Source organism: Panthera uncia, chromosome B4 (assembly GCF_023721935.1).
Source record: "Panthera uncia isolate 11264 chromosome B4, Puncia_PCG_1.0, whole genome shotgun sequence".
Taxonomy (NCBI): Eukaryota; Metazoa; Chordata; class Mammalia; order Carnivora; family Felidae; genus Panthera; species Panthera uncia.
In genome coordinates, this window is record NC_064809.1 from 94,514,659 (window position 1) to 94,536,979 (window position 22,321).

Here is a 22,321-nt window from a genome sequence, read left to right on the forward strand (position 1 = left end):
TGTGCTATAATGGGAATTACAATATGTTCACTAATAATTTTATTTTTAAGATTCATAGATCCGAATTGTATAAAGAGTTACTCCAAATGCCATTTCATTTCATTTTTTTCTGTGTCAGATAAATTCATTTTATATAAATAAAATAATAAATGGTAGCACCAAAATATTCCTAGAAGACTCCAGAGATAAATCATGGAATAAGGGGATTTCTACCGCTATGATCCAGACAAAAGGAACTCAAGACTTATATAAAATAGGGAAAATTGAATTAAATGGAGATTAATTATAAGATGTTTCAGGTTAGTAATTTTCCTAGATACCTCTATATTTAAGTAAAAATCTCAAAAAAATATTCAGAGAATAATATCATATAAATATGCCTGTACTCAAGATCCAAATTTAACAAATATTATCATTTCATTATTATCTCTACCATGTCCCTTCCTCTCTTCCTAGAGATAACCATTAAATAGATATAACTTTATCTCATTGATATTTTTATGCTCAGATACCTATACCATGTATCTTCACTGCTGTACAATATTATTAAAGCAGAGTTTCTAAATCTGCACCCTCATCAGTCAATGGACAAGTGGACTCCTTCCATAATTTGGCTATTGTTGATAGTGCTGCTATAAACATTGAGGTACATGTGTCCCTTTGGATAAGTATTTTTGGTATCCTTTGGATAAATATTTAGTAGTGCAATTGCTGGATCGTAGTTCTATTTTTAACTTTTTGACTGATGAATGGATAAAGAAGAGGTAGAATATATACACAATGGAATATTACTCAGCCATAAAAAAGCATGAAATCTTGCCATTTGCAACGACATGGATGGAACTAGAGAGTATTATGCTAAGCGAAACAAGTCAGTTGGAGAAAGACAAATGCCATATGATTTCACTCATATGTGGAATTTAAGAAACAAAACAAATGAACATAGGGGGAAAAATAGTGAGGCAAACCATAAAGGCGATTCTTAACTATAGAAAACAAACTGAGACTTGCTGAGGGGTAGGTGGGTGGGGAGATGGGTTAGATAGGTGATGAGTATTAAGAAGGATAGCTTATTGTGATGAGCACTGGGTGTCCTAAGTGATGAATCACAAAATTCTACTCCTGAAACGGATATTGCACTATATGTTAACTAACTGGAATTTATTTTTATTTGTTTATTTTTTAATGTTTGTTTATTTTTGAGAGAGGGAGAGACAGAGAGACAGAGCATGGGAGGGGGGATGCAGAGAGAGAGGGAGACAGAATCCAAAGTAGGCTCCAAGCTCTGAGATGTCAGCACAGAGTCCGACATGGAGCTTGAACTCACAAACTGCAAGATCATGACCTGAGCTGAAGCTGGAACCAACTGAGCCACCCAGGCGCCCCCCAACTCACCGGAATTTAAATAAAAACCTGAAGCAAAAATCAATCAATCACTCCATCTATCCCCCCTTCACGGACCCAAGTTTGTTTGTAGGTTTTGTTCATTAGAAACTATTGACTTTGCATTGGAAGTGAGAAACAGTGTTGCAAATGACACCTTTCTGCATGTGTCTGGAGGCATTTTGTACTAGTGTTTCACACTGTGTACATACGGCTAGATAAGTTACTGGGTAATTGCTGGGTGTGTGCATCTGCATTTCTCCAGTCAATTTACTCTTCTCCCAGACAGCTAATACTTTCTTCTTTTTCTTTAGTGTTCACATTCTATTATCCCTCCTCACTCTCATCTGATGACTGCATTTATTACACTGAGATATTAGGGGAAAAAATCAATGTTGTCTGACCTCCACACCAAGACATCTCACCTGTGGATTCCTAAATTCTCTGCTTCCCGTGCTCTTGGTACAGTGGATGGCTGTGTACTGGGTCTCATCCTTTCTTGCCTACCTGAGGAGATTGCTTATGCAGTGCTGTCTCCTCTCTCCTGATGCATTAAATTTCCCTTCTCTAGTCAATTACTCTTATCTGCATAAAATGTTATATTTTATTCTTAATAAAAATCCCTTGACTTACATCCCCCCAGACTATTTCTTTATGTCTTTGCAGTATTTTAATGCAAAATCTCAATTCCTTGTCCTCTGTCTCCTTTAAAACTACTCTATTTATACTTTCATTTTTACTTCTTGGCTGAATTTTTCTTGTCAGGTCAAAAATTAACTCCACATTGAAAAATCCAATTAGCCTTCAACTTAGTTGACTTGCTTTCTCAAACACATTTTATAGTGATGATCATTGTTCCCTTGAAACACTTCTTCATTTTGTTTCTTAGACGCCACATTCTTTTTAAATTTTTTCTTTTTGTTTGTTACTAACTCACTGGCCATTTCTCCCTTACCTTTTTGATGAACTCAATTACTTTTCTCAGACTCTCAATGTTGAAACACCCTAGGAACCATTCTTTGGCAACGTATAGATTTATATATAGAGATTTATAATTTATGTAATATAATTGCATAGTTATATATTTATATTAAAGTAATTTTATTTTTAATATTTTATAGTATAAAATGTAAAAATGATGATTATATATTATAAATATGCAATATAAATATACTATATAATAAATATAAAATTATATACACATATAATATAAAATATGTAATATAAAGTAATGCATATATAATATAAAAATATATTTTTTAATCTCTACTTGCTCCTTGTGGGAGCCTGGGCTTCTAGGCCCAATCTCTCTTCTGAATGTTAGATTTCAAAAGTCAACTCTGTACTCTCTGCCTGGGATGATCTTCCCCAATTATCAACATGGCTTACTTCTTCATTCTCTTCGTGTCTCTGTTCAAATGTCAATTTATTACAGAAATATTCCCTAATTTTCTTACATAAAATTTGAGAATCCATATCCTCCATCACTCTCCAACACCCTTACTCCGCTTTAGTTTTCTTCAGAGCAATAATCAGTAGTTGGCATGATTACATTAAGCTGCTTATTAACTGTTTCTTCTCTCTAGAATGTAAACCCCATGAAAGTTTTATTTGGTTTGTTCTCTGCATTATCTTAGTCCTTATAGCAGGGGCTGGCAGAGCAAGCACTCAATAATTGTGTGTTAATTTCCAAATAAATGAATCTTTAAATTTGCTATAGTGTGTCATTTTCCCCACCAATGTGCTTGTATACATATTCCCACTAGACTGTTTGAAAGATCCTGTTTCCTCAAGTCCTTATCTGTACTTGACATTATTAAACTCCCCAGTTTCTTGCTTGACTTATTAAGGCTATGAAATGCTATCTTACTGTTTTAATTTGCATTTCTTTGTTTTTTAGTGAGATTAAATCTCTTTTGTGTATTTACTGCCCTTTGCGTTTCTTACATTTTGAATTTTCTGTATATATCCTTTGCCCATTTCCTTTCTTTCTTCCTTTCCTTTCCTTCCTCCTTCCCTTCCTCCTTTCTTCCTTTCTCCCTCCTTCCTCCCTTCCTAACTTTGATTAATAATTTCTTTTTCTTTCTTTCTTTCTTTCTTTCTTTCTTTCTTTCTTTCTTCTTTTTCTTTATTTTTAAATGTTTATTTCTGAGACAGAGAGAGACAGAGCATGAGTGGGGGAGGGGCAGAGAGAGAGGAAGACACAGGATCCAAAGCAGGCTCCAGGCTCTGAGCTCTCAGCACAGAGCCCGGCCGTGGGGCTTGAACTCACAAACCATGAGATCATGACCTGAGCCGAAGTCTGTCGCTCAACCCACTGAGCCACCCAGGCAACCCCTTTCTTTCTTCTTTTAAGTTTTTATTTAAATTCCAGTTATTTAGCATAGAGTGTAATGTTAGTTTCAGGTATACAATAGAGTGATTCCACACTTCCATATATTACCTGGTGCTCATCACAAGTGCACTCCTTAATCCCTATCACCTATTTCCCCTATCCCCCCAACCACCTCCCCTCTGGTAACCATTAGTTTCTTCTTTATAGTTAAGAGTCTGTTTCTTGGTTTGCCTCCCCTCTCTCTTTTCCCCTTTGTTCACTTGTTTTGTTTCTTAAATTCTACATATGAGTGAAATCATATGGTATTTATCTTTCTCTGAGTCTCTTATTTTGCTAAGTATAATACTCTCTAGCTCCATACACATCATTGCAAATGGCAAGATTTCATTCTTTTTATGGCTGAGTGATATTCCAGTGTGTGTGTGTGTGTGTGTGTGTGTGTGTTTATACACACCACATGTTCTTCATTTATCAATTGATAGACATTTTGGCTATTTCCATACTTTGGTTACTGTAAATAATGCTGCTAAAAACATCAGGGTGCATGTATGCCTTTGAATTATTATTTTTGTATGGGTAAATACTTTGTAGTGCAATTGCTGGATCATAGCAAATGGTGTTGGGACAAGTGGATAATAATATACAAAAGAATAAAACTGGACCACTTTCTTATACCGTACACAAAAATAAATTCAAAATGGACCTAAATGTGAGATCTGAAACCATAAAAATCCTAGAGGAGAACACAGGCAGTAACCTCCTTGACATTGGTCATAACAACTAATTTCTAGATATGTCTCCTGAGGCAAGGGAAACAAAAGCAAAAATAAACTGTTGGGAGTTCATCCTTTGCCCATTTTCCAATGAGGACTTTGTTTTTAAGTTTGTTTAAGTATTTTTTAAATGTTTATTTATTTTTAAGAGAGAGAGATAGAGCACGAGTGGGGGAGAGGCAGAAAGAGAGGAAGACACAGAATCCAAAGCAGGCCCTAGGCTCTCAGCTGTCAGCACAGAGCCCAACGTGGGGCTCAAACTCACCAGCTGTGAGATCATGACCTGAACCGAAGTCAGATGCTTAACCAACTGGGCACCCAGGCGCCCCTAAGTTTGTTTGCTTATTTATTTAATCATTGATTAATGAGAGTCTTTTTTTAATATTCTGGATGCTAATTTTTTGTTGCTAGTAAGACTGTAATTTATCTTTTAATGTATGATGTCTTTTGTCATGCTGATGTTTTTAACTCCATTGTAGTCTCTTTGTCCATTTTCTCTATTATGCTCCATGCTTTTTGATTTATTGAAGTATCCTTCTTCAACGTAAATCCCTGAAGACACGCTTTGATATTTTTTCCTAATATTTAATTTTTTTTTTCATTTTACATGAAGTTCTTTAATCGATAGGGATATTTTCTGTTGTTTCCTTTGTGTGTCATGATGTAAATGTAATTGCATTTTTGTTTAGATAATCAGTCTTTTCAGTGCTATTTATGAATTCCTTGTGCTAGTTCCACTCTTCTGTAATACCAGCTCTGTCTGCTATCGCCAGTATACACACTGGTGCCTCTGCAGCCCTTTGATTTGGTCCCTGATCTATACGTGTATCCCTGCTTCAACACCTCTGCCTTCAGTCTAACTATTCGAGCTTTTTAGGTTTGCTATCAGGTATGATGATTCACCCTGTCTTAAGCTCTTTTAAGATTGCTACTGTTAACTATGACAATCCGTATGAATTTTCAGATGAAGGTAGTTTTTGGGGAAAAAATCTTTTGAAAATTTATAGATTAATTTTGACATTTTTATAATAATGACTCTTTCTAACTTTATAAGGGATCTATAGTTCTTCATTGTTAGTTTTTTGTGTCAGTTGTATAATCGTTCCCATGAAAACACTGAGTAAGTTTTAATTTCTTCACATAATATTTGGTTTTGTTGTGTTTGCTTATTTTGCTTTTGAGAATATCTATATAATTAATTATTTAAATTAGTTTTTACTAATATGTATCAACTATCTTGATTTTTTTAATATAAAATTTATTGTCAAATTGGTTTCCATACAACACCCAGTGCTCATCCCAACGGGTGCCCTCCTCAATGCCCAGCACCCACTTTCCCCTTATGTACTGATCTGTGTCAGGCAACCTTGCTGCACTCTTTATTGATTTTATAGAATAATTCTAATGCATTTATTTGGATTTTCACATCAACTCTGAATAATACTAATTTGTTGCTTTACTGCTATCTTTGGTTCATATTTCTGTTGTTTATTTACTTGTTCTATTGTACTGTTGCATGCAGTTATTATTAGAGGCTATTTTTGTCTCACTGCCATCTTATGGGAAATGCATATAATGTTTCAACATTCAGTATATATTTATTAAATGTGTATTTATTTATTTTGAGAGAAAGTGTGACCAGGGGAGGGACAGAAAGAGAAGGAGAAAGAGAATCCCAAGAAGGCTCCTCACTGTTAGTACAGAGCCGGACCTGGGGTTCAATCCCAGGAACCGTGAGATCATGACCTGAGCCAAAATCAAGAGTCAGACGTTTAATCAAGTGAGCCACCCAGGTGCCTATGGTACATTTTTTTAAAAATGCTTTTTAACATGTTAATGCATTCCCTTTTGTTCCTAGTTTACTAAAGTATATTATTTTGAATGAATACTAAGTTATAGCAAATGTTTTTCTCACATATATTGAGATCATTGTATAGTTTATCTCTTTTAGTCCATTAATGTGATGAATTACGTTCACAGAATTTTTGTTATTAAACTATTATTGAATTTCTGGGGTAAACTCAACTTTTTATTCATTTAATATACATTATATGTATATATAATTTTTGTATTATAGAATAATATAATATATATTAATAAGTTACATTTATATATTATTGTATGTAATATGTAAGTGGGATTTATCCCAGAATTTACATATATATATATATATGTATATATATATATCCATACATGATCAAAAATGAGATTAGACTATCATTTACTTTGTCCAGTTTACATATCAGCTACACAAGCATCATAAAAAAATGCAAAGGTTTTACCCTTTTTTATTTTCTTATAGTAATTTGTATAAGACAAGAGTAACATATTGGAAAATTTCCCTTAAATTTATGTTGCTTATAAAACTACCTGGCATGTATTTGTGTGTGTGTGTGTGGGGGGGGGTGTAGTTTCCTTATTTTTATTTTTTTTCCAGTGATTAGTATTTTTTACTTCTTGAGTCATTTTTGACAACTTTGTAGTTTCATAGAAAATTCTTTTTATCTAAGTTCTCATATTTATTAGCATAAATTACCACAGTATTCTCTCACTATTTGTAATTTTTAATTTTTTCAGTAGTTATGTGTCCATTTTTCTTCCTAATATTGTTCATTTGATATTTTTTCTTCTTTTTCCCCCTGATCAATTTTTTCAGAACTTAACTATTAGTATTTTTATAGATCTGATACATTTTATTTTTCATCTTTTCAACCATTTATTTATTTTCTATTTTGTTAATTGCTGCTCTTATGTTGTATCCTTCCATGAACATTCATTTGAATTTACAGTATTGCTATGTTTCAAATTTATTTAATTGAAAGCTTTCAATGAATTGCTATTTCTGACACCATTGAAAGCTCCCTGTTTTCTTGGTCTCTGGATCTGTGGTCCTCATTTTTGGTTTCCTACTGACTTAAATATAGATTGCACTGTTTGAATGTCATTGCCTGAGAATACAAAACATTAAAAGTTCTTAGTGTAGGGGAGATCCCAAATTTCATAACAGGGAAGACTGAGACCTGTGTATTGGCTACCAGCTCATGGTTTGGATTACTGATTTGAAAATAGCAAGTAGCTGGTGGATACTACTCTTAGCTAGGAATATCTTTCCTGACAATGGAAAAGATATGACATTGACAGCTAACAGGTGTGCCAGTAATAAGTTTCACTGACATGACCTGCCTCCAGTTGTAGAAAGAAGAAATAGTCATATGAAACAGTGAGTGATGTAAAATAATTTGATAAATTGTGTAGTTAGGCTTAAAGGGCTTATGACTGCCATGGAGAGAAAAGAGTTGAGGGCTTACATTTGTGGAAAGTATTCTAGGACAGTATGGACTTTCCCTGTGTTTTTGAACAATGGATAGCGCTTACAATATAAGATTGAAAAGGAATATTATTGCTATGGAGGTAAATAGTATGATTAAAACATAAAGGTATAAGATATGGTCATAGGATAATGAAAAGATCAGCTTAACTAGAGTAGAAGTTGGATATTTGGTCATGTGGGGAAAAAGTGTTGGTAGGTAATGGTGAGTTTCATTGTGTATGGTCTTGATTCACCGCTATCAGAAATTTGTTAAAAAGAAAAGAGTTTGAGGGCAAGGAGCTAACAAAAATGACGGTAATGGTGAGGACAATAACTATGTACTTTTGTTGAAACATATTATATGGCAAACACTGTTTCACATACTTCCCATAAATGATTCAAATGAATACTTAGAAAAATCTTGAGGTGACTGTAATCTTCTTCTTCATCATCATCATCATCATCATCATCAGTAGTGGTAGTCATTGTTATTGTTATATTTTAATGTAGGTACTGATAGAACTTATCTAACATGCCTAACCTCTTCCATCTAGTAGATGACAGAACTAGGACGTTTAGCAAACATGATTCCTAAGGAGTAATTATTAAAATTAGTCTGGGGGCACCTGGCTGGCTTAGTCAATTAAGTGTCCAGTTTCAGCTCAGGTCATGATCTTGCGGTCCATGGGTTTGAGCCCCGCATCGGGCTCTGTGCTGATAGCTGAGAGCCTGGAGCCTGCTTCGGATTCTGTGTCTCCCTCTCTCTCTGCCAGTCCCCTGCTTGCACTCTGTCTCCCAATCTCTAAAAAATAAATAAATAAATAAAAATAAAATAATTAGTCTGATGTGGTCCATAGGATGGACTTGAGAGAGTAAGAAGTTTTCTGAGGTTGTCCTGGGAGGCTGTGGAATAATTCATCTGTGCAGTGATAGAGGATTGGCCTCAGGAAGTAGTAAATCAGAGAGGATTTAAAGCCTCCAAGCATGGGTCTGGAGCAACAGGGTATTAATTCTGCTTTCTTATGTTGAATTAACTTTCTTTCCCTTTTATGTCCTTCTTTTATGGCCTGTCCATCCAGGCCAATGGGGACTTAGCCAGAATTTCCTGTTAGAGGAGTACCCTATCTCAATGGAATGAGCCCACCTTAATTCCACTGTTGTGCATAGTCGTTGGCTGGGAGTAAACTAAGGAAAGTGCTACTTTCATGATGGCAAATGCACAGGAGCAATAGAAGGAAATCTGAGCAGTACATTTTCACTGCTGCCACCTCCATGTATAGCCTTTGATAAAAGATATCACTATATTTAACTCTGCTAGTGTTTTCTTCTTACTCAACCTAACCTAGCTTTGTGACTTTTAGTCTAGCCACATGTTCTGTTATGCTAGTCAGTTTATGTCTTCTAATTTATCCCCAATCCTGGGCATACTGGTCAACTATTTCACTATGTCTCATTGAATTAGATGTCCCTTCATCCTCTTTTGGGAATATCAACTGATTCCAATGTATGAATAACTCTAAGAATTATCTTTCTTTTTCTAAGTTCCTGCTGTATCTAGTGCTTCTGAAGAGTATCATGTAACTATTTTGATTTGGGGTCAAAATAATGTAAACCAAATTGGTTAAGGTTACTGATTTTGGAGTTGGATATAAGTGGATTTCTAATCCTAGCTCCATTACTTACTACCTGTGTTAATTTGCACAAGTCACACAACCTTTCAAGCCTCAATTTTCTGATCTGACAAATAATATAGTGATATTTTCCTTACAGTATTGTAATATGGCATGTAGAAGATGTTTAATGAATGAAAAGTACATTATTAATAATTTCAGCTGGAACTATGCATTTTCTTCACATTTCCACATTTTGATTCTCTATTACCTTTTCACTAGAGTTACTTCAAACCTAGTTTCACTCTTTCCAATTCACATAATCTTTGGACCACATCACCTACATTCCTGAGAAGTGATAAGCCATCAATTTTTCAGTATTTATTGACAACCTGTCTCCAGACCTATCCAGTCTCTGTCTCTACCAGAGACAGAAGGGAGATAAGGGAGATAAAATCTTTTTCTTTGCATAAGATATTCAATAATTAAAAAAAAAAAAACATAAGCAAACCTCATGTCAACATGCTTACTGCTTTTTCCTTCTTCCTTCTGTTTCCATTGTTTTTCAATCTGGCTTTCACACCAAGTCTACTTAAATAGCTCTCTCTTAAATATGACATACTATGGCCTTCTCTTAGCTATTTTTTTTCCTTGAAATCTGAACCACTTATTCTTAAAACATGTCTTAAAACATGACACTACTTATACTTAATACTCCTTCTGTTTTTTATCACAATGTATCATCCTTTGCTCTTAATTCCATTTCTTTACTGATTTTCTCAACAGTTATTTATGGGATGCCTGTTACAGGCACTGAAGTGCAGATCGTTCGGACTCTGTAGAGAGAATCTAAGATTATGTTTTCACTTTCCTTCACTACCACCTCAGACTTTTCTCTGAGCAATCTCACCCACTACAAATGCTAATTTAGGTCCTCAATCATAATCTGCCACTGAATTTCATTGCTACGGTCACATTTGCCTTCTGTTCTTCTGGTTCCCTACCTGTTCCTCAAACACCCCATGTTCTAAACAGATGTTATGATATTCACCTAACGCTTTCTTTTAAATTCTACATATCTGCTAATAACATCTTATAGTCACTAAGGCTTTAAGGTTTAAAGTGATCTTTGTGGGGAACCTGGGTGGTTCAGTTGGTTTACCGTCTGACTTTGGCTCAGGTCATGATCTTGTGGTTCTTTAGTTCGAGCCCCACATCGGGCTCTGTGCTGACAACTCGGAGCCTGCTTCAGATTCTGTGTTCTCCCTGTCTGCCTCTCCCCCACTCATGGTCTCTCTCTCTCTCTCTCTCTTTCTCTCTCTCATCTCTCAAAATTAAATAAAAAAATATTTAAAAAAATAAAAAGAAATAAGATGATCTTTGTTTTAGTCCTTAAACCTATCTCTGGTTTATCTTCATTGCTACCATTATTTGCTTCTTCTGCCTCTAGATATTTGACTTCTTTTTTGGAATATCATAGCTAAGTCAGTTGACACTTGAACAATGTAGGAATTAGGGGCACTGACACCCCATGCAAAAACCCACCTGTTACTTTGACTACCCCACAACTTAACTACTAATAGCCTACTGTTGACTGGAAACCTTACCAGTAAAATAAACAGTTGATTAGTACATATTTTGTATGTTGTACGTATTATATTCTGTATTTTTACAATAAAGTTAGACAGAATAATATGTTATTAAAATCATAATGGAGATAAAATACATTTAGAGTAGTGTACTGTATTTACTGAAAGCAATCTTCATGTAAGTAGATCTGTACAGTTTAAGACCATGTTGTTCAAGGGTCAACTTTTAAAACCACCTTTCCAAAATCCTTCCTTATCTTTTAACAGAAATCCAATTCCTTAGCCTTGGCATTTGATATTCTCTAATGACTGCCTAAATGTTATAACCCATCAAAACTTCTGTTGCCTGGGTTTATGCCTTTGTTCCTCAGTAGCGTCTTCCCTACTTGTGCTTCTCACTTTTACACCTACATGACCATGCAAAGCCATTCTTACCATAGTATACTTTCTGTTTAACCTTGCTCCTGGAATCCCAGCCATCCTTCAAGGTCCAACCCAAGCATCACTTTTTAAAATTTTTTAAATGTTTCTTTATTTTTGACAGAGAGAGAGACAGAACATGAGTGGAGGAGGGGCAGAGAGAGAGGAAGACACAGAATCCGAAGCAGGCCCCAGGCTCTGAGCCATCAGCATAGAGCCCGATGCGGGGCTCGAACTCACAGACCATGAGATCATGACTTGAGCCGAAGTCGGGCATTCAACCGACTGAGCCACCCAGGCGCCCCCCAAGCATCACTTTTTAGATCCCCTTTGTCCTTCATCTCTCTAGATATTAGAATTTTTCCCTCCTCTGAAACAGAGTAAAATATTTTCTTTTGTCATTCATTGTATAATATGTTGTATCTTCTCATCTCACTTAGGAGGCTTTAAGGTCCTTGAACATAGAGACTTGTGGCATTCCTATTTATATTCTGCAGGATACTGAGTACACTACCTTACTTAATAAAGCATATGTTAAAGGAATCCATTAGTTGAGAAGATCTCCCTCTCTTCCAAGGCGATTACTTATCACTAAAGTACACTGATAAAGTAATAAACTGTGTATCCTGGCTGAATACAAAGTAATTGCTATGCTTTTGCTAATTTCTCTTTCTCTCTCATCCAGTTAAAATGTTAAGAGAACACCTTCTCTGAGCCAAGCACGGGGAACAGGGATACCAAATCATGAGGACACAGTCCTTTCTTTGGAGATGTTTAGTGTCTATTAGACTGATGTGCATACAGATGACTACAATGTGAAATGAAACAAATTTTAGCTGAGAACTCATATGAAAAAAGTACCCCATATAGAAAAATTACTACCTAAGGAATGGGTTTATAAGCATGCTTTTTTTTTTTAAAAAAAATATTCTTTATAAAACCTTAAAAAATTAGTTGCTTTCGTCCTTTTCTCTCTCTGGAACTTAGTATAGCAAATACAATAATGGGTTTTCATAGGCAAGTCTCAAAATTATAAAAATCTTGCAGAAATAGTGTATTTACTCCCCATAAAGCTACTTAGGCTGTCTAACATCCATTTTGTTTGATTGGGTCTAGAATTTTGAATCACAGGTGAATGTAAGTTACAATATTTCAAATGGTGTTTACTTGGTGAAAACAATGTTTACAGACACCCCAAAAGGGGTTTGGTGTTTTCTTTTTTTTAGAAAAGGTTTGTGGTGAGTTATGCCTGCATTAAGAGGTGTGATCTTTGTTATAATCCATACCTAGTAGGTGCCCGGTATATGTTGGCTGAATGATAACAGTTGGAGATCCCATCTGTCTATGCAGTTTTCTATGATTTAGGGATTTTCAAAATTCAGCTTTGGAAAGAAAAGGCTAGTTAAATATAGAAGAGTGCATGCTACTCTGGAGAATTTTAAATGTTCAAGTGGGCAACACAGAGCATTTTCTAAAAGTTAACTAAATTACACAGTATAATAATAAAAGAAGTTCGGTGGTATTATATAACTTTTAAATATTGATTATATTTCTAGGTTTTATCTCCTGTTAGCACTCAACCCAGACAGGAAAACGGGTACATTCTTTATGATTAGAAAGAACTCTTTTGCCATTAGACCATGCTAAATTGATAGTTTTTATAGCCTGACAAGAGACCAAGTCATCATTACCTGGAGGGAAACACTTAAATCATCTGAGGATGGCTATTCTGTTCTGAAGGAGAGTTTGAGTTGACTGCTTGAGATTCTAACTCTCACTTCCCAGGTGGCAAGGGTTAGTTTTGCTGCGGAACTGACAGTTTCTACCCTCTGGGTGGGAAGATTAGATTGGGAAATGTATAGGAGGGGAGCTTGTCAAGGAAATTCAAGGAGCAGAGCTGATAAGTTCTAGAGGGAATTCTAACCTGGTCCTCTGATTGAATCATAAATGCTTATATTTTATGGACTTACACAAGTGTGCAGAAGATAAAGAGGAAAAAGCAGAAGAAAGAGCAAAGAGAAGAAGGTGTGGGAGGAAAATATATCAGAAGAGGCATAAAACTCTATGGCTTGTCCAGCTTATCATTTGTTGAGTTGTGAATAAAATACCAATTTTGAGAGCAATTTTGGTGATGACTGAAATTTTTTTTGAGACATTTCTTTAATGGTGATTCATGGAGCCTGAGTATCGGATTGCATTAAAATTTCAGACTCTAGGAAATAACTTTTAACAAACAATAGAAATTCATTTTTATGTCTCTGGACTGGCTGCAACAGTTAAGTTCCAGGCAAGATAAAAATCCATGTGTGATTCTTATGATTCTCTTGTAAAAAAGAAGCAACTAGTAAAGAAATGAATTGTCAGAGCGTGTGAATTTCTAATGGGTATGAAGTGGGATATGTAGTCATAAAGGGATTTTTCCCCCTAAAACCAGCCTATTATTTATATTTATACTTTTGCTGCTTATAATCCATTGCTTCATAGTTAAAAAATCTGGTGCAGTTTGAAATATCTTCTTGAAGGCTTATTTATATTTCATATACAAATTTGTGTTTCTCCAGGCTTGATCATCATTTGGAATGTTTCATATTGGTTATATGTCTACCCTTTTGCACTGATAACATTATAGGTGAAATAGACTCTTAAACCAGTATTTTCTTCTATTATTCTGAATATTTATATTGATCACATGTTTTATGTGGACATATGGCTACATCCAGCCTCTAAACAAAGCATTCAGGAAATAAAAACAATTGCCCCGGTATAATACAGGTAGCTGACACTCATATCACAAGTTACTGTTCCTCAGACTCAGTTTGCCTTACATATATCAATTCACGTAAACTTCAGAACAATTACATTAAATAAGGGCTATTATTGCCTACACGTTACAAGTGAGAAAAGTGAGAAACAGAGAGGTTAAAAAATTTTCCTAAGTAAACGTGGTGAGAGTCAGAGACAGGATTTGAATCCAAGCAGTCTGAATACTTGGTACTCCCTACTCTACACTTCTACAGCTCAACTTTTAGTTGAGCCAGGGGTAGATACGTAGCTATGTTACTGCAAAGCTATATTTTAATACGATTATTTATTGATGTGGGTATCCCTCCCTTACTAGATTATGAGCTTGTAAGAACAAGAACTATGTTTTATTAACTTTGTCATATACAGTGCTCAATAAAATTTTTATTACTCCTGAATTACAGCTTATTATTGCCTTGAGATACTCTGTCCAGAAGACTGTACAAGAGAAGTCACTGGTTTTATAACCACAGAACTTTTAGATCCGCAAAACAAAATATTTAATTGTTATCTGTAAGTGGGGCACTGTATTCATGATTCTTTCGTTTGTTTTCTATTTCTAAGAGTATAATAGCATGAATGAAATAGACTTTTTGATTAATATAGGATAATTTTAGAGTCATTTTACTTGATTGACATTTTTTCTCTTCTTTTTTCTTTCTCTCTCTCTCCTTTTAATACTCTTTCCTACAGGGTGCTGCTCTAATTAGAATGCTGGCTAATTTTATGGGCCATTCTGTATTTCAGAGGGGTTTGCAAGTGAGTAAAATGCTTTCTATTTTGTCTTACATTTTCCTTGTCAATATATTTATTTTAAAGATATTTCACAGTTTGGGAAATTGCCAATACAAAATCGCCAAATTTGATGGAAAACTTGAAGATGAGTAAGGTGAACAATGTCCTTCCATATGACAAATGAAAGTGGTAGATAGGATTCTCACTGTATCAACTGGGAAAACTTTGAACTACTGTGCAATTTAGATCTGTTTAATATGCATTTTTAAGTTGAAATAATTTTCAAATATATGAGATTCTAAATAGTCGGTATAAGATTTTCTAAAAGCCTACTTCACTTTCCTTAAATTTGAAAGTTTATTTAAAGTGAAAATAAATTATGTGAGCTTTACATATATTTGAGAAAATCTTAATGCAATTTTTCAGATATTTGCCTTTTATGTTGTTGTTTTACTGTTGATATGATAAAATGTTATTTGTTCCAAAGCTGTTTAAATGTTTTTAAAATTAGAAGTACAATGTTTTAAATAAAGGAAAAAAAAAGAAGCAGTGTTATCATACTGACTGCATTTAAAGTATGAAGTATGGAATCTAAGAGTGGATTCTTAAAAAAGAGGATTCTTAAACTCTTTAATGCAAACACAAATATAGAAAAATATAACTTTTATTCCATTGAATCTGTCGGAGTAAATCATGTTCCTAGCAGCTGTGATTGATGAATTATTTATGATGCATTCTGCTACTTAGAAGTGTCCTTTAAAGTAAATTGATGTTCACCTGAAATACAATTATGCTAAGACAGAGAGAGCAATCAGTCTTATCTCTTCTTTGTAAAGCTTTTCATTTTGAAATTTAAATAAACTACATATGGGATTAGGTCATATTTTAGTATAATTCTATCTTTGCCCAAAATGAACGAAAAGATAAAATGCAAAGCAAGAGTTAAATATGTTACGACAAAGCTACATATACTTAACACAACATAGAAAAAAATATAAAAATTTGTTGAAGAATGATTTCCTTTAGAAAATATTCTTACAGATTTGTTTCAGCAGGGGTTGAAATTTACTTTAATCAGCTCTTGCCATTAGGGACACCTTCAGAATAGCTGAATTCTATTGAACCTATTTGCCGGGTGCTAGAGTCTCCATTCTGATCACATAGTTGGGAAAGTCTTTTTTCTCAAGGAGTGCCCTCCATGAATATCAACTGTCTGGAGGAATGTCCTTCTTATCCCCAATCCTACGTTTTTTTTCCCACTGAAGTTGTAGCCTGTGACAGTTCCAGAAAATATCTAAGCTTTCATTAGGGCAACACAAATTGAATTTGATTTCCTGGTAGCAAGTTGATGTGAAATCATTTTCTGTATAAAATTTTTATTGTTTTTCCTCGTCTGTGTGTATGGATTTGCTCAGCAGATTGAATAACTCTAGTTATATTATTTGGAAAGGATTATTTTTTTGTAAAATTTTTCTTTACCCTGTCGTATTTTTGATGGTATACAAAAGACATCAATTTTTAATAACCCCTTTTCTACTGACCCAGACTATTTAGTTTTTTCAGAAACAGAGGGTACCCTCTGACTCCTATTATATTAAACTTTTATTTGAAGCTTGTATTAATGTGTGCCTTTATGCTCTGATACTTGATTTGGTTAATTTTCAACTGAGGGGACTCTATGTTTGTCAACATTGCATTTCATTTACCTTGTGACATCTCATTGATCAGATGGATCTGTATCCTTCAGGACTTCGCTTGCAGCTTTATTTATACTCATCACTCAAACTGATTTAGTGTATCATCAGCAGTTTGGATTAGTTTACAGTAGATCCCTATGTCTAGGTGATAAATTATCATCTCTTGTGCGTGAAGATTTATGGGATACATTTTGGAAATGACCTCCTGAACAGACACTTCATGTCGTGGTGCTGAGTGGTCATAGAGTTGATATTAATATATTTCCCATCCACAAGTCTCTGGGGAGTCTTGGTTGACATGTTATAGGAGCTAATCTGGACTTTCAATGCTTCCCTCTGCTTGGGAAATCTATTAATTGTTTTTACATTAACCATGGCTCTTCTATGATGACAAGTGAAGGTTTACATTGCAGACAGACCCAGAGTTAGATTTACAGGTGTGGTCAATCCCAAATTGCAAATAGGATGCTTTTCATATATATTTTTCCCTCATTTCTTTTTTTCCTTCCTCCTCTTTTTCTTTCCTTTCCCCTCCTCCTTTTTCCCTTCAATTTATTTGTTTGTGCCTTTCATGTTCCACATAGGAGCAATGTTATAATGGTGATTTCTTTTAAAATTTTGTGTTCTCTTACAATTTTTGTATCCTTATGACCCATCCTAAATGCTTTTGGGAACAAGGAAAATGTTTTTTACTAAGACAACTGCAAATATATAAAATATAATACAGCTGACCCTTGAACAATACAGGGGTTAGGAGCACTCACCACCCCCCCTTGACACACACAGAGTCCAAAATCCACATACAACTTTTGACTCTCAAAAACTTAACTACTAGTGGCTTACTGTTGACTGAAGACTTACCGATAATATAAACGGTAAATTGATACACTTTTGTATGTTATATATATTATTTATTGTATTCTTACAATAAAGTAAGCTAGATAAAAAATGTTATTAAGAAGATCATAAGGATGAGAAAATATATTCATAATACTGTACTATAAAGAATCCACATATAAGTGGACTTGTGCACTTCAAACCCATGTTGGGTTTGAAAACCCTTGAGGGTCAACTGTATATATTATATAATATACACAATATAAAATGTTAAATCTAATATAAATTAAGATATAACAAATACAGATATAACATAATTTATAAATATAATATTTATAGATTAAATATAATAAAAGTAATATAGAAAGGTAGTAGGTTTCTGGAAAGTTTCTAGATCAGTTCAGATGTTCATATTTAACTTGCAAAGTATCTGAATATCAATTCAACTATATTCATCTACCTTTCATATTGTGTTCTTATATTTTATTTTTTTTTTAGTTTAAAAAGTTTGAGAATTTGAGTTTATTTATTTTGAGAGAAAGAGAGAGAGAGACAGAGGCAGAGATACAGGGAGACAGAATCTCAAGCAGGCTCCGTGCTGTCAGCATGGAGCCCGATGTGGGGCTCAATCTCACCAACTCCAAGATCACGCCCTGAACCAAAATCCAAGAATTGGGTGCTCAACCAACTGAGCCACCCAGGCACCCCTGGGAAATATATTCTCAATTTCAGTACACATATATATTCCTCAGTAGAAAGGGACTCTAGAGACTTTTTGAGAAAAGTTTTGTTTCTAACAATCATGTAATTCATTTGATCAGCTATTAAGAAGTCTAATAAATAGTTTCATACAGAATAATCACGACTTTCTTTGGTTTGGTCATCTTGATTTTTTTTGCCTAATTCCCTTATTTCTTGAATTTTATTTGATGCTTAAATGGTTCAGTTTAGTACAATTTTAAAATAAATTGCCTCAAAACTTCTTTTTGTAAATAGACAGTATAAAAAATTAGTTCTGGCTACCATTAATATGTCAGCTTCTGTTTTGATGTTTAAATTGAAAGTGAAATGTGGAGAAAACCAAGCATGAACCCTTGTTGGATTATGTATGCTCTCATAAATAATATATTTTTAAAACATAGAAATGTTTATGTTTTTTCAGACTCCACATATCTACTGTTTTACATAATCCATTTCCCAAAATAATAGCTGGTGTATTTTGGAAGCATGAGGCAATGGAAATGATTATCATTTCTGTTTTTAATCAATGGTGGGGCTTTCTACAAGTCACTAAATCTTTCCTGGATTTGTAAAATGCAAGAGTTGTACTAAATACTCTCTGAGATTTTTTCGTCTTTCAGAATGTCCAAATGTAAGATTTATTTAATGCATTTTACTAGTTAGACAATTTGGGCTTGATACTTTAATTTGGGACATCTATTTTAATTTGATGGGAAAATTTGTAAACTAGATATACAAAAGTGAGTGATTCCCTGTTCTTGAGTCTTTAGTTATTATCTGAATATTAAGACTATATGGCCCTCAACGTACATAGTACTGTAGCTATAGTCAAATCAGACCAGCATTTGCTATGACAGAGAATTTTTGCTGGTGATGTTTCTTTTTGCCCACTACTAAGAAACTGCTTATATTTCTCTTGCTTTTTTGTTATTTTTCATATTATGTTACATTTTCATATTTTGCTCTGGATACATTACATGTGCATACAGTTGTCTCAGATGACATTTTCTAAGGACTTTTTGAAATTTCTTGGCGATTTTTAGTGTATATGCTATCTTTTCTAAAGTCAGAATTTTAAAAAAAATTTATTTATTTTGAGAGAGAGAGAGCGAGTACACCCAAGTGTGAGTGGGGGTGGGGGGGGGAGAGAGAGAGGGGGAGAGAGAGAGAGAGAGAGAGAGAGAGAGAGAGAGAATCCCAAGCAGTCCCTGCACTGTCAGCACAGAGCCTGATGTGGGGCTTGAACTCAGAAACCATGAGATCATGATCTGAGCCAAAATCAAGAGTTGGGCGCTTAACTGACTGAGCCACCCAGGTGCCCCTAAAGTCAGAATTTCTGCTTGTATTCCTGAAATTGGCTGGAATCAACTGTACCTGTGGGTCTGATGGCACTGAAGTGAATTGGAGGTTTGTCTTAAAGAGAATCGGCATCCCCCTTGATGAGTGTTATTATAAGGGAATCAAACTAGTGGTAACTAACTAACTTTTTCACAGGCTAGAAGAGCTGCTTTTGATGTCAAGGAAGGTTCAGTGGAATTTAGACTTTCAAGGTCTCCATTCCAATTCTCTCCTGTCTAGTCAGAAATAGACTTTGATCCCAAAGACTTTGTAATTCTGTATTCTCTGATAATGTTCTATTGAAGCAATATCTGTTTTCCCAAAGTATGTTCTTCAATTTAGACAATTGTATATAATTATTTAAGAAAATTTGACCATGAAAACCATAGATTACCATCCAATACAGATGGAAATTTCCCATCTCTGAGGGTCTTTTCCTGGAATATACCACTCTTGATGCCTAATATAGTAGCGACACCGAACTATTCTAGGTATTTCAAGCAGAATAGGATTTAGCACAGGGTATACAAATTTTCCAAAACTGTTGGAAGGATTAGAGGACTAAAGGTCAGGAAAGCCCACTGCTATACTTCAGAAAATCAAGATATTTGGGTATCACAAAGAATTTATACCCATACACTAAGAGTAGTTCTAATTAGGTTTTTGGAAGGAGCAAAATTAGATGGGTTTGTTCAACCACCATCTTTATCCAAAAGTGCTTTAAAAGACTTTCTTCATCTGGTTTTGGTGACACTGTATTCTCCTGAGTGCAGTCATAGTTCATTCCATGTTCAACCCCTAATACTTTTTAAGCATTGCTGAATCATTCGTCAGTTTTTACATCTTTCATTTCCTGGGGATATTATTGTTTGAGTGCATATTTGTTAATTTTCACCCACATGTAGCAATGCTTATGCATATGATCAGTAAATTAGGAATTACTTCTTTTATTTATTTTTTTATAACTTAAGTTCCTATAGATCACATCCCCATTCTACGTGAGTATTATAGACTTATTTCTGAAGTAATTCAGCTAATGATTCTTTTAGATAGAATTTTTTTTACATGATGTTGACATTTCTTATATAATTTTTACTTGTTTTAATATCCTAGTTACAATTTTCTCTTTTTCTATGATTTTTCTGGAAATAAAATAATAAGGCTATAATTATGGAATCCTCAGATAACATTGATTGTCTCAGTAGCTATTAAAAAATAATTAGCACATAGTACTATTGCTTTTTCTTTTTAAACAAAAGCAGTATTGTTTTAATGATTTAAACCTCACGATCCCATCCTTCATGTTATTATGAGTCAACACCAGGGAACTCAAATTATGAAGAAACATCATTAAGCTTGATATAAACTCAAACCCTGAAATCCATGTCAGAAAATACGTTACCTTCTTGCTCAACCAATGAAGGTAATTCAATATCATCTAAAATATGGTTGAATAAGAAAGATTTCTCTTGATTAGTATTTAACTGCTCTTTTCCATAAGGTAACCCAGAACAAGATGTTTGGCTCCAATTATCAGGGTAGAAATTGCTTATGCAAATCAATGTAAGGCAATGAGGTGTGGATAAAAAGCAAAAGGGAAATATCATTATTATTGGTTTGTGCTCATAAAACTCTGCCAGCCTGAAGGTAATGACAGGCACAAAGCCAGAGGGATTGTTAGTAGCAACAACATACTCAATAACTTGTGTTCCAGTGAGAAGTTATATGTTAACATGTGTACACAGGATTTTTATTCGATAACTTCCGGCTTGCGTTTGTGAGAGAGCGTCTGCTCCCTTGCATGTAGATTTTTCAGAAAAATGGAAAGTCATAAAATAATAGAGGAAGAGAGACAGTGTGTCGAAGATAATTTCCTTTCTGAAGAGACAGTATTGTGTTTTCATCCAGATGGTAGCTGAATCATGCTTATTGTAAAATGAATAACCACAGACAGTTTTTGCTCAGATTTCTCTATGTTTCACTTAAATCACTGTGCAGTTTTAGAATTACTATAGATAGAAAGGTTAACACTTCATGATAATTTGTTGTGATCACTCAATACCATACGATAATGATGTTATCATTGCTGGTGGTTTTAATCATAGGATTTGACCTAATTATCATTTAATTTATTAAAGACCTAACTACAAAGCTAAAATTAATGAGAATGTTAGATAGAAAAAAATTAATTATAAGGAAATATTCCATGGATTTGAGAATCAAGAATACTATCTCCAATAAAAAACAAATAGTTTAAACATTAAGTAGCAATAGTTATTCATATTTCTCAGTCAGTACGAAATAATCTCTATTCATCTGTTTCAATTAATTTATGTACAGCTACTGATTGAATCCTTGTCATTTTGCCTCTGAGTTAAATGTTGTTAACTGACCACTGTAACCATCTAGCATGAACTAAAAGGCCTTTATTATTAACGACATACACCTCTGTTTGGTCATCCTGCAGGCATTTACGAAGCTCAACAGGAAGTTTTAGAAAGTTATATTCATTGGTTTTCTCTTACCTGTTATTTAAGGGCTTAAGATATATTTTAGCTAAGAAGAGTTGGTTTTATAAAGTGATATTTAAGATAACTTTATTTATGGGACACCTGGGTGGCCCAGCTGGCTAAACATCAACATCAGCTCAGGTCACGATCTTACAGTTTGGGAGTTGGAGCCCTGTGTCAGGCTCTTTGATGACAGCTGAGGTCCCAGAGCCTGCTTTGTATTCTGTGCCTCTCTCTCTCT

At 34.4% G+C, this 22,321-nt stretch overlaps 1 protein-coding gene across 1 annotated transcript in view; it reads left to right on the forward strand.

Moving 5' to 3' along the window:
• Positions 1-22,321, forward strand: part of TRHDE (thyrotropin releasing hormone degrading enzyme) — a 383,274-nt gene that overhangs the window by 256,036 nt on the left and 104,917 nt on the right. The window contains exon 7 of the mRNA XM_049625985.1: positions 14,916-14,981. Within this exon, the coding sequence (XP_049481942.1) occupies positions 14,916-14,981 (66 nt within the window). The remainder of the gene's footprint in view (positions 1-14,915; positions 14,982-22,321) is intronic.